Below are 12,685 nucleotides of genomic sequence, written 5' to 3'. Positions count from 1 at the left end.
TAGCATTTCTTAAAATAAGGCCGCGTTAACAGATGTCATATTTCTTCTCCTAATGTTCAGGAGTATATATTCCACAAAAGAGACAAAGGGGTATTCTTCCGAAAGAATATTATATCTGCTTATAGTTTAGTTTTATATAAAATAAAATACATGCTGTCTTCGTCTTCCACAAGAGTTAAACGGTAACCATAACTGGCTTTTCCAACATTTGGAAAAATCTCAATGGCTGGAACATTACTATTGCACAGGCGAGAATTATGGTTGAATCCTAATTTCCGTCACTTGCCATGGTACAACCCTGTCGTAGAAGGCAATTCCGGTTGACGGTAGAGAGTAGCCGATCCCACGCCATTTCAGCACCCACCAGGGAGGCGATTTCCAACCACCATCCTCATTTTTCAAGAACTCCCCTTGGAGGTGAGGGAGAGGAGGATCGAGTGAAATAGTAATGTGGTCAATATGTTCCAAAAGCTCGCTGTAGGTCAATACCAAAGATCAGCCACTTGTTTGAAAACAGGTTAGATTGTTTCGCATCTTATGACTCATTTGAATAATGCACACAAATTTAATGGACTGCAAATTCATAAAGCATGGATTTTGGTTAGGGAAAATTTGTAAATATTAAAATTGTTCTTTAATAATACTCTTGTGTTTTATAAGAATAATCATACTATTTCGATAAAGTGCATGAATATTTATAAAATTTGAATTTTTGGAGATTATTGTATAATTTCATTTTTTCGCTGAAATATGGGAATTGTATCTTTAAAGATGTTTTTTCTGTTGCAGCAGGTTTATGAAAAAGTGTCTAATATTCCTCAGCATTGCGTAAGGAGTGAGAATTGAGGATTAAAAATACTATTTTATACTTAAACATTTAATAAGGAAAAAATATGTAATTTTTTTTATCAGTGAGATTAAAATTATATTATTTTAACACAGAATGGAAGAATCGCTGTAATACTATATGTGCCTCTTTCTGAATTGCTCTATTTCCGCTGGTTCTTTAATATCTATAATATGAAATTTCTTTGGACATGCTTTATGATTTTAGGAAAAGGAAATATTGCTACCTGAGCCATATCAAACCAACTGCACGAATTACACGGAATTGTGGTTAAATAATAACAGAACTGGTCCCAGAATACAAGAAGTAAGAGCTCTTTATGTGTTTTTTAAATATTTTATTTAATATTTATTAGCGCAAATCTAGCTAAATTTAAACGCTAATAGTTTCAGTTTGAAAAGCAAAAATGAAAAACAAAGGAAAACTCACTGGTATATACAGAGTGAATACAAAATGATGCTAAGATTTCAGTGTTTTTTAGAAGATAATTTTTGAAATAAGTACAATATATATTTGGGAGTACCTGTACATTGGAGCTATAGTTGCAGTTTCAAAAATGCGTAAAATATATAGATTTTGGTTGAACAAAATCTATGAGTATTTAACAAAATACGTAAATTTATTGTAATAAAATAATAACATGGTCACCATATGTAAATTTTGATCCTGCATATATAATATGTGAGTGTATACTTTGTTACTATATGAAACTACAAATGTAAAACTTTTCAATAATGCATGCAAATTTATTAGATAATTAGTGGCGTTTGCAGACAAGCTTGCTCATTGGCATTATTAGTTTTATTTCACTAAGCTTCATTTAAATCTCTTATTAATAAATGTATACTTGCTTAACAGAGTATTTAAGAAACTTTAATCGAGTTACAAATTTAAATACTAAATAGTGGTACTTGAATGACACTTGCGATTTGAATAAACAAAATCTTCCAAATCATAAGTCTCAGATATTCCATGAAATTTATGTTGAACCAGTGCAATATCATCTTCCGAAGCAAAGGATGTCCATTTAATTTAATAGATGAGAAAACCACACATTTAAAATGTTTTGATAAGCAGCTATTTCAGTTGCATTACACCACTTCCATTTCTCATGTACATGAATTTTATTAATGGAATTCTGGTCGCGTAAAACACTTGAAAATCGAGGAAGGATCCGAAGCGATTATATTTTTACTGTTTTACTCAAGTATAATCAAGTGAAAAAGAATTCCATTACATTGAAATTTGTAAAGCTAACGGCTAGAAAAGTTTTTGAAATACTACTTCAGGTATCTCAGAAATTTATTTATGGAAAATTATGAATAAAAAGTCAGTAATAACATCAGAGGTTAAGACTATGTTCCACAAAATCTTCAGCAACCGTTATCACATATTTCTAGGACCGTCTATCTATATATTATCTCACATATTACATTCCCGAGTTTCTCCCATAAACGAATTTCAGTGCTATTTTTTTTTCTTTAATCATCAAAACTGCGTGTTCTGTGCAGGTAATCTGAATTTCCTTGCATCCTATTTTTACGAATCTATAATACCGTTTCCCTGCCTCGTTATCAAGAATTATTATTATATATATATATAAAGATACAGACATAAGGATAGATTATTTTTAATGGATGCCGCATGAACGAATCCCAACTATGGAGGCAAGTTTGACCACCATTTGACTACTTAGCTACAAAAATATAGGCTCTTGGAAATGCAAGAATTATAGATTTATTTCTATTAGTAACCAAGAATTTAAAATTCTTCTGGAGAAATTCATGCAACGTCATTCTTAGTCAAAAATTTATAAGATTGGAGGCGACGAGCAGCTCTCTCTGATATTGTGTTCTCAAAATGAGCAATTTACACTGAGCGCTATTATTGTTTTGTAATTAGTGAGTGAACATCTTGGCTGAACTGTTTTTATTCGTACTTCAAGCTTCCTCTATTTTTGGTGGAATAAAGTATGGTTTTTTCCTGTACAGTTTATTGGACCTCATTCATTGTACACTCAACGGATAATTCCAGTGACTTATGCAACTGATTCATTACTAAAAGAATTGAAGTTCAATTTATTTTATGGCTAGAAGAATTATTAGTTTTGTCAATATTATTAAATACATTTATACTTATAATGCAATTATAAACAAATGAAATATTATCAGTTGTGTAATCATGGATGAAAGATTAAATATTTATTTCAATAATTTTGCTTTTTTTTACGTAACTATTTTTTAGATGTGCCAACATAAGTGCATATTGGACACTGATTCCAAGTTTCTGAATTGCTCATCGATATTTGGCCTCTATCCGCATAATCTCAGAATATGTAGTCACGGTAAGTTAGCCGTTATATTGGAGTGTTCGAATTACTTTCTGTCAATTTTAATTCAATAATATTCATCCAAAACATATGCTATAAAATGTGTAAAAATACTTTGGAATTTAATGAAATCAATATGAAATTCTAAAGGAATATATTTTAAGATATAAAAGTGTTAAATATTCTCACATCCTTGAGTAATTATTGTAGTTATTATCCACTATTCATATGAGATTCTTAAATTCGGCAACAGATTTTAAGAAACAGCGGGAGGGATTTTCCCAAAGATATTTTTTGAAAACTCTCTAATGAAGGTATTTTCCCTTTTTCTCTTGATAAAATTGAGGGCCCTCGGTAAGGCCGCGAATACAGCATTGGTGAGCAGTTTCTAAAAATCTTGAACTTTGGCTTGAATCTAACATTTTTACTGAATTTATTATTCGACTTTTTGATTATTCGATTCCTGATATATACGATTATTCAATTCCTGATAAATACGAATCTATTTTTCTATTATTCGATTCCTGATATATACGATTATTCAATTCCTGATGAATACGAATCTATTATTCGATTTTCTAATTATTCGATTCCTGATAAATACGAATCTATTATTCGATTCCTGATACAATTAATAAATGAAACAATGAAGCGATCAAAATTCAAATCAACTAAAAATATTTTTTTGAATGGGTTTCTTTGCAGAAGAAATAGAAAATAATATGGAGATTCTTTTGAAATATGGTTACCCTTGTGTTCAGAATTGTAAAGATGATTGTGCGTAAGTATTTACAGCTTAATTGCTACTTTAAATATTTTTTTGAATATTTTGTTATTTATGAAAATAATTTTTTCTATTTCTATCTTGTACTTACAATCGTTCATTAAAACAATAAAGCTATCACTATTGCTTTAGAGACAAAGATCAATATAGGTGTAAGCAGCAGTACACCTAAAAAAGTACATCAGTATGTAATTCGTATGCTTACTGACTTCACTAAACATTTATTTAAAAAAATTAGAAAAAGGGGGGAATTTTCCCTTTTTTAAAAGAATTTTTATCTTATACTTAGTTCGAAATTCTGCATTACTATTCAAATTACTGGCTTTACTTGCTCAAATTGTTATTTTTTTTTTCTGAATTTATAAAATATCTTTTATGCAAATAAATGTATTTTTCTCTCAAACAAATAATTTTTTAAAACTTTAAATTGATATGAATGATGTGAATTTCATTAAATGAGTGAACATCAAATGTCAAATCAATTTGTAAAGCATCCAAATGACTAACTAAGGGTATGTGAGAATTCTGATACTCGAGCAAACAAAATTCTTTAGACACCATTTTAAATTATTTAATCCATGTTTGTAGAGTCCCTTTAAATTCTTTAAACGAACCTTTTAAAAATTAAAATCTATTCATATTCTTTAAATTTACTTATATTTTAGAGAGTTTTCAAAGTTTGTAATGGCAATACTTCACTTTTTCACTTTTTCGTAAGTCTAAAATTCACTTTTTCGTCTAAGGCAGTTGTAAAACTTCACGATTGCATGAAACATTTGATCTGATTGAATATTATAAAAGCGAACATTGTTTGACACGTTGTTAAGAAAATTTGTTCATAGATTCTCTAATTTTCAATAATGTAGAATTAATATGATGACCCACTGAAAAAGAAAATGATAATTTTGTTCGTAAAATAAAAAAATAAAAAACGGCTCAAATTTGATTAAATTGTTCACATCAGTATACCTAAAATAATTTTCGCGCATAAAAGAACATTTACAACATTCAAAATGACAGTTTTAAATAAAAACAGAAATGCATCGCATGATGGCGGTTCAATGTTCAACGGTGTATAACCTTTTTTTTATATTATATTCTAATATTTTTTTCCTTCTTTTTTCAGCAAAACAAAGTACCTTGAAGTTGTCAAGAAGCAATTCATTAGCGAACTTGTAAGCACATTTAATATAAATACATTTACATATTTCGTGAATTTAGTATGGACATCAATTAATAAATATTTGTTCCATTTATTATTAGAATATTTTAATTATTTTCAGACCCGAAATGAAGAAGAGTATGAGCATGCGTAAGTATGCACATTATTGTATGTCTAACATCATCATTAATTATTTTTTTAAATTATTAAAAAAATTTATATTGAAAAAAGTAAAACATGATACAAAAACTATTTTAATTTGCTCATTTCTTTAAGTAATTTCAATGGCAAGTTTCCAATTAGGCAATTGTTTAGAATTGCGAGGCTGAGAAGGGGCCGTGCACAGGTCAATTAAGAAATTTTATTTTTTTGGTTACCAAATAAATACGTTTGCAAAAAAAAAAAAAAAAAAATACAACTACTACGAATGATAAAATAGTAGAATAATACTAACACGTAAACAAATATAATTTGTCAAGTTCCTATTTATTTCATTGCGTTCATTTAATTTCGTTCATTGGAATATTTAGAAAAGCGGACATTTGTTTTAATTGCATTATGCATAAACGTGGAAACGGCAATCTACATCATAATAGAGAAACAAAAACTGATACACATTCGTAAATTTAATGTAAAAAAATATTAACATAAAATAAATAATTGGCATGTCAAAAATATGTTGAAATGTGAAACTAAATTGATCATCTTATTAAAAAAAGAAATCTCATAATATGCATTGCCTGATGCCGCAAAATATCTAAATCACTTAATAATTTCTTAAGAACTTCAAGTGAAGATTTTTTTTAACTATGAACCACCAACTTCAAATCAAGCTGTCTATGTGAATTTTATTGTCATGAAACATTTGAAAATAGAAACTTCAGTCAAGTTTTACTCTGTAATAATAATGTTCGATACGTTTCAACTTGATTTAATACATTTCGTAAATGTTTTCTAAATAAATAAAATTAAAAATCGTTTGATTTTGTTAATTAATGATAAATTGGTCACTTTGTTTTCCGATTTATTAGGACCATGAACCATTAGCAGTTAGGACCGAGACAATTTTTAAGTCTGATATGAAGCTGTGACTGTAAAAATAAATGAATAAATAAAAATAAAAATATCTTATTTTAAAAATCTTATTTAAAATTAATCCTTTTCATTCTGGATTTCAGTTCAGTTATATTAACGCCCCATTTTAAAGCAACATTAGAACTATTTTTGAATGCACCTCTTAATTTTGAATCGCGGTTAGATGATGACAACGACACTGAGCTGGCATCCCCATCCCCTACAAGCTTCCGTATCACATCAGGGAGGGGGGGAGGAGCGAGTTTGACCCCGACGGATTTAACATGCACCAGACACAATAATATGACGGTCCCTCGGTGAATCGAATCACAAACCCTCCGATTCCGAAACCGGCTATTACAACTTCTTTTCATCTTAGTGATTTAGCTACTGAATACTTTTGTAAGTTCTTGCAAAAATTTATGATCAAATGGATCGCTTTAATAGTATAGTTCTGTATTTAAAATCAAATATTACAACTGATTTGGAAGAAAAAACAAATACTAGAAACATTCTTTAATTCATCAAAAAATAAGAAGTTTTTATTTATTTATTTTATATATAAAAATGCATAACGATGTATGCTTTTTTTTCTATTTCAGAAAGAAATTGATTAAAGTAGAAATCTATCTGAAAGATTCTGAAGTTGTCACATTTCGTCATCGACCTCGATATCTGGTAAACATGTTATTTTTCGTTCTAAGAATAATCTGAATTTGTTTCCCTTAATTTGTCTCCATTTCCCTTACTCCCTTTTTCTAATTATAAAATTACAGTCTGACTTCGCCAGATCTTAATATTAAGCAGTTCCTGTATTCTGAGGACATTTTATAGGAGACTGTTTACGTTTTCAGACTCAGAAAAAAATTTGTGAAAGGAGAATGGAGGAGGAAGTATTAAAAATTGTTACTTTTTTCAAACATTTAGAGAAAATTAACGTCTCTTCAGTAGTTATTGAATTTTTAAACCAAAGCAAGTGTTTTAAAAATTTATTCCATTCAAAATCATCAGTCATCGCCAATATATAACCAAAATTATAAATATTGTTACAAACCGGTAATTCGTGCACAATTCGTGCTTTCCGTCACGAATAGTGTCATTGTAAGAAAGACTGTTCTACGATCAGACCTATAGGTGCTGGTCGGGTGCCGTATCAGTAATCTAAGAGCTTGTCGACAAATTTATCGATGCATCCAATAGGAGCTGAGATACGCCTGATTGGTCCGAAAACCTTCTTGGCCCGCTCCCCGGGAACTATAAAAGGTCGGCATTCTCAAGCCGGATTGAATTGGAATTGGAACCGGAATCGGATTTGGAGTCATAAACAAGTAATGAGTCATCGAGAGGATAGCGAAGCATCGACGGTATAGTCCGGCAAAGTGCTAGCGTTTTGTAGATCTCAAGCGAGTGTTGAACTGAGCTGTGTGCCGAGTCCTTGTGTTTATTGCGGAAGCAACATCGAATCCTCTGAGGAGTAGCCAGTCTTGTAGTAGTGTGCCGGCAGCTGGATACAGCTAAAGCGAGGATACATTGGAGAATTGCAGCCGTTTGGAGAGACCTACGTGAGTGTAGAGGGAATCTACAAAGATTCCCTCTCCTGCTGAATTCTATCTGGCCGCTCTGTGTGCTGTGACTGTTATTACTACCGTTTACGACTTGTAAGCTACTGTATGCTATAGTTTGCTGCTGTGTGCTGTCCTATGTTCGTCTCGGCTGTATATATTTGTCGTCTGTGTATTCGTCGTCTCTGTGTAGTGTCATCGTGTTAAATAAACGCCGTCGTTGTTTTCTACTAAATGACTGTTTCTTTCTGCATCGACCATCAAATCTTAAAAGAACCCCAAAAGGAAGTAGTGATTCCGTAACAATATATTTTTATTGAATGAAAGTCCTTTCCTTACGCTGAAACCCATCTAAACAAACTTTGAAATTTTCTAAATCAGAACTTGATTCACTTAAAGACAAAACATTTTCTTTTCCGCCCATGAAAATTTGCTAGGGAAGTATTTTCAGGACTAGTTAAAATGTTTTTATTTATTTTGCTATTGAAGAATGAATATAGATGGAATCTATTTGTTTGGTGTATCTTCCGAAGTACTTCCGACTCTGTGCTATTGCAAATTTTTTTTCTTCTTCATATAAAGATGCCAATACTTGTTGCAAACCGCTTTTTATCGCATTCACCAGTGTCTTCGTCGTTTTCATTACTCTTCTTCGGAACTTGAAAATCGTTGTCCTTTAAACAAATTCTTAATTCAAGAAGAACGCTGATGGGTAGAAATGAAAAAATAATAATAATAAACTGGTCGTCGCAGTGCTGGAGTGCGATGTTTTTACAGGAAATTTAACACATGTTTTAACAGGAAATTTAAGAGGGCGGTCCTGGTTATTCAGTCATATGTAACTCTTCTTTTGTTTAGCGGAAATAGCGTGTCTCGTTTATATATGGAAAGCATTTAAAAAGATCTAGAATTTTTTTAATGCAATAGTATTATTCTAAGATAATTTGGAGAGAAAATGATATTTAAATTCTTTAAGTAATTTTGATTTTTAAGACATTTTCATAGCAATCTTTAAAAATTTCTTCGAAATTGTATCTTGAATTCGTTACGGTCATAAGCGAGATCTGTTTATAAAAACGGAGTTTTATAAGCTACGTTCTTTCCGTTTGTGCGGAACTTATCTTTTATGACTTTCTCGTATATATATATATACATATGAGAAAGTATATTTCTAAAAACAGTTAGAACTATTCTTCATTGGTTGCATAAAATTATTTAGATGATCTACTATTTAGGAAAAATCAAATAGATGGTGTAGATTCTTAAGCGACGATGGCTCATAAAAGGGTATATGCATTTTGGAATTTTCCTTTTCGATTATGCCCAAAAAAACAGATATCGATTATAATTTTGGTCTCAAGTCCATATATTAAATTTATTTCGTCTTATTTGCAATATTTTTAGGTTCTCGTGTTCATCTAAGAGAAACAACTGACAACCTATCATTGGATTGATTTAGATCAAGTTTCTACACACAGCAATATTCTATATTTTTAATTCATTGACCAAATTTCCATCCATTTAGCTTGTTTTGTTTCTAAACAAATGCAATCAGATACACATGAAAAAGCAATACGTCAGACAGTCATAGTTACAGCACAAGATCTAAAATATATTAAGAATTTTAGCAATAAAAATTCATCTAAGTTCTTGTGTTCATCTGCAACTATATTCAACAATACATATAGTTTCTCATAAACCCATTTCACTCAGTATTGGATAGATATCTAAAGAATTTCGATGCAAGTGAAGAATTTTAGTGAAATAATATAGAATTTTCAATCATCTTGTGAATAGACAGCCAGACATGATTCCGAAGATGCTATCTTTTTGGCTTGAGGTCTAATACTCTGACAATCATCGAAACTACGAGATCTTATATTTACGGTTACAATACTTCTTTCTATCTACGTCGCACAAGAAGAAAGAAAAAAAATAACATTACCCTATATGTCGCAATGATTTACAACAATTAATCCAGTTTATGGTTAATCAGCTTTCAATTATAACAGAAGACTAGACATGATTCCAAAAGTGCTATTTTGATTGAGGTCTAATAGTCTAACATTCATCGAAACTTCAGGATTCTGCATTTACGATAACAATACTTCTTTCTATCTACGTCGCACAAGAAGAAAGAAAAGATATAACATTATAGTATATGCCGCAACGATTTACAACAATTTTCACAAATATTCTCTGTCACCATTTTGTGTTCAATATCTTTTGGAAAAGAAATAAAAACTCCTTAACGGAAAGCAAACTAATTTCAATCGTAGCAAACTCTTTTCATCAAACAGATGAATGTGCATTTTAGAAAGTCGAACGGTTTTTTTTTTCCTACGCATGCGTGGAATGTAATTTTATAAGAATTTCTATTTGTGTTTATTTTATTTTTTCTTTTCTTTTCAGTACGTTGAAACATTCAGTACAGTAGGCGGTTTCATTGGAATTTGGCTGGGGATTTCTTTAATACAGTTGACGGATTTCATCGAGACCTTGGCTCGCATTTTGAAGTTTATCTACGAATCAAGAAAGAAATCCAAATTTGAGGCAAAGATTCATCGAAACTTCGCCAATAATTGATCATAATAAATTATTATAGTACGCTTATGCTTAAATTTTTTATTTCAGTTACACCAAAAACAATTTTATCGAATAGCTTGTTTAATTAATTTTCAGACTTTCGTAGTAAATTAGCTATTAAACGATTTAATAAATTAAACCAGTGGCTGTGGTCTCTCTAAAACTGTCTCGTAACATTTCATGTCTTGTGTGTGTGTGTGTGTGTGTGTGTGTGTGTGTGTGTGTGTGTGTGTGTGTGTGTGTGTGTGTGTGTGTGTGTGTGTGTGTGACACGTACAGAACTGACACTTGGAAAATACACTCTTCCGCATTTTTTAAAATTTAAAACAGAGCTTTTATTAATTAAAAATTAAGCGAGATTTGGGCTTTTCTTCCATCTATAATTGGTGAAAATATTAATACAGGAACCAGATTTTGACATCATTTCAAAATTTAAAAAAATGAATTTTTAATTATACCAATTTAATTGTCTTGAAAATTTTCCTGAATTTCACATTTAAACTTATAATTTTGTTTTATTGTTGAAAGCCAAGATAAGTCAACCATCTAACTCTCCGACCAGCCCGAAGACACATGGATTTAAACCATAAAACTGAATGACCGGACCGCCGCAACAGCAACATTGGCGGGAACTGTGGTTGAGTCCTAAGGGCCGCCACCGGCCACGGTACAACCCTCCCCGAAGGAAGTACTTCCCGTCATCGATGGGAGGAGTCAGATCCCCCACCTATTAGTGTACCCTCCAGGGTGGCGAGATCCAACCACCATGCCGGAAGCATCTCATCCTCATTTCGAGGTGTGCCCCCCCCCGGAGGTTTGAAAGCCAAGATAAATAAGTTTCGCTTATTATCTGTATGTATATTTGTTTGTATTTACATGACGAATCGGAGAGGGAAATTAATTATATTACAAACGAAGCAAAAAGAATATGAAGTAAATTAACGAGACATTTAAATTTGAATTTATATGAAGTTATGATATCTAAAACTTGACTCTCTTTGGAAGGTTCGTGTATAGAATAAACAAAACAGATAAAATGCTATTAAAATTATGCAACTTTAGCATATATCAAATCTAATGTTCCTGAATTTCTTACGCTAACACTTTGTTATGCCTTAGCGAACTAGTTGGTCACCAAAGGAGGCTATTCATAAATGAAGATATAATGATTTTGGAATGATTTTTAATTTCTTGCTTTTAAAAGAAATGTTAAAAGAGTAAGAAAAAGCGATAAAGAAATGAAAATGGTTGTTAGCCAGGTACCACACTCGAATTTCTTTTTTGTCTTTCTATTCCGATAGATATGTTTTATAATTCAAACAGACAGGAAGTGATCAATATGGCGTTTCTATTTGGCGAGTTGAAATACACTGAGATTAATGAGACCAAAGCAAATATGTGCTTGGTATTTACTTTTATTGTTTACAGAGGCAGCAAGATAACATTAAATTTTATTGTTGTAAGTTGCAAAAATTTATCATTTATATATACAATAAAGGACAAAAATCAATTTGTAATGAAATTTCTGATAATTCCAGAATTTACATTAAAAAAAGGTTAATAAATAATAACAAAAGGCGATACAGATTTTAAATGTATTTATTCGAGATTTTAAATAGCGGTCTGTTGTAGCAAGCTATAGGAGCATCAGTAACGATGCACTATCAGGCAATGATCGCATCCTCCGGCATCTCGGATGGACATAAATATGGTTGGTGTATGATATTCAAATGCTGGAGAAATTTGAAAATGGGCTACAATTAAATCTTGTAGATTAACATTCATTTCTTTATATGAAAGTGCGCCTTTGAAATCTAGCAGATGCGTCTCTTTTTAATGGCGTAACGAAGGATGCAAAATAGCTTCTGATTTATTTATTTACTTTAAATATAACACATGCATCCCTTTTTAATAATGATGTAATGTAGGGTAAAAAACAGTTTTTGACTGCATTTATCTACTCGAAATCTAGCAGGTGCATCTCTTTCTGAAGGCGTAACATAGGATAAGAAACAGAGCTTCTGATTGAAGTCCAGCAGATGTGTCCCTTTTTAATAGCGAGACGTAAGATGCGAAATAACTTTTGACTGCATTTATCTACTTGAAATATAGCAGATGCGTCCTTTTCTAAAGGCGTTACGTAAGACAAGAAACAGAACTTATGGCTGAATCTAGTTGATGCGTCCTTTCGTAATGGCATATCGAAGAATACAAAATAGCTTTTGATTAATTAATTTACTTTAACAAATGCTTTCCTTTTTAATGATGTAACATAGAGGAAGAAACTGTTTTACTTGAAATCTAAAGTTTTGCAACTATTTTACTGTTATCTACTTGACATT

At 31.1% G+C, this 12,685-nt stretch overlaps 1 protein-coding gene across 1 annotated transcript in view; it reads left to right on the top strand.

Moving 5' to 3' along the window:
• LOC129962801 (uncharacterized) overlaps positions 1-10,344 on the top strand; it is a 35,249-nt gene extending 24,905 nt beyond the window's left edge. Inside the window, exons 7-13 of the mRNA XM_056076797.1 lie at positions 1,055-1,153; positions 3,092-3,191; positions 3,882-3,957; positions 5,087-5,135; positions 5,244-5,272; positions 6,799-6,874; positions 10,171-10,344. Coding sequence (XP_055932772.1) covers positions 1,055-1,153; positions 3,092-3,191; positions 3,882-3,957; positions 5,087-5,135; positions 5,244-5,272; positions 6,799-6,874; positions 10,171-10,344 — 603 coding nt within the window. The remainder of the gene's footprint in view (positions 1-1,054; positions 1,154-3,091; positions 3,192-3,881; positions 3,958-5,086; positions 5,136-5,243; positions 5,273-6,798; positions 6,875-10,170) is intronic.
• The last annotated feature ends 2,341 nt before the right edge of the window (positions 10,345-12,685 follow it).

The sequence above is a fragment of the Argiope bruennichi genome, chromosome 3, assembly GCF_947563725.1.
Source record: "Argiope bruennichi chromosome 3, qqArgBrue1.1, whole genome shotgun sequence".
NCBI lineage: Eukaryota > Metazoa > Arthropoda > Arachnida > Araneae > Araneidae > Argiope > Argiope bruennichi.
This window is presented reverse-complemented; position numbering and strand designations above follow the sequence as displayed.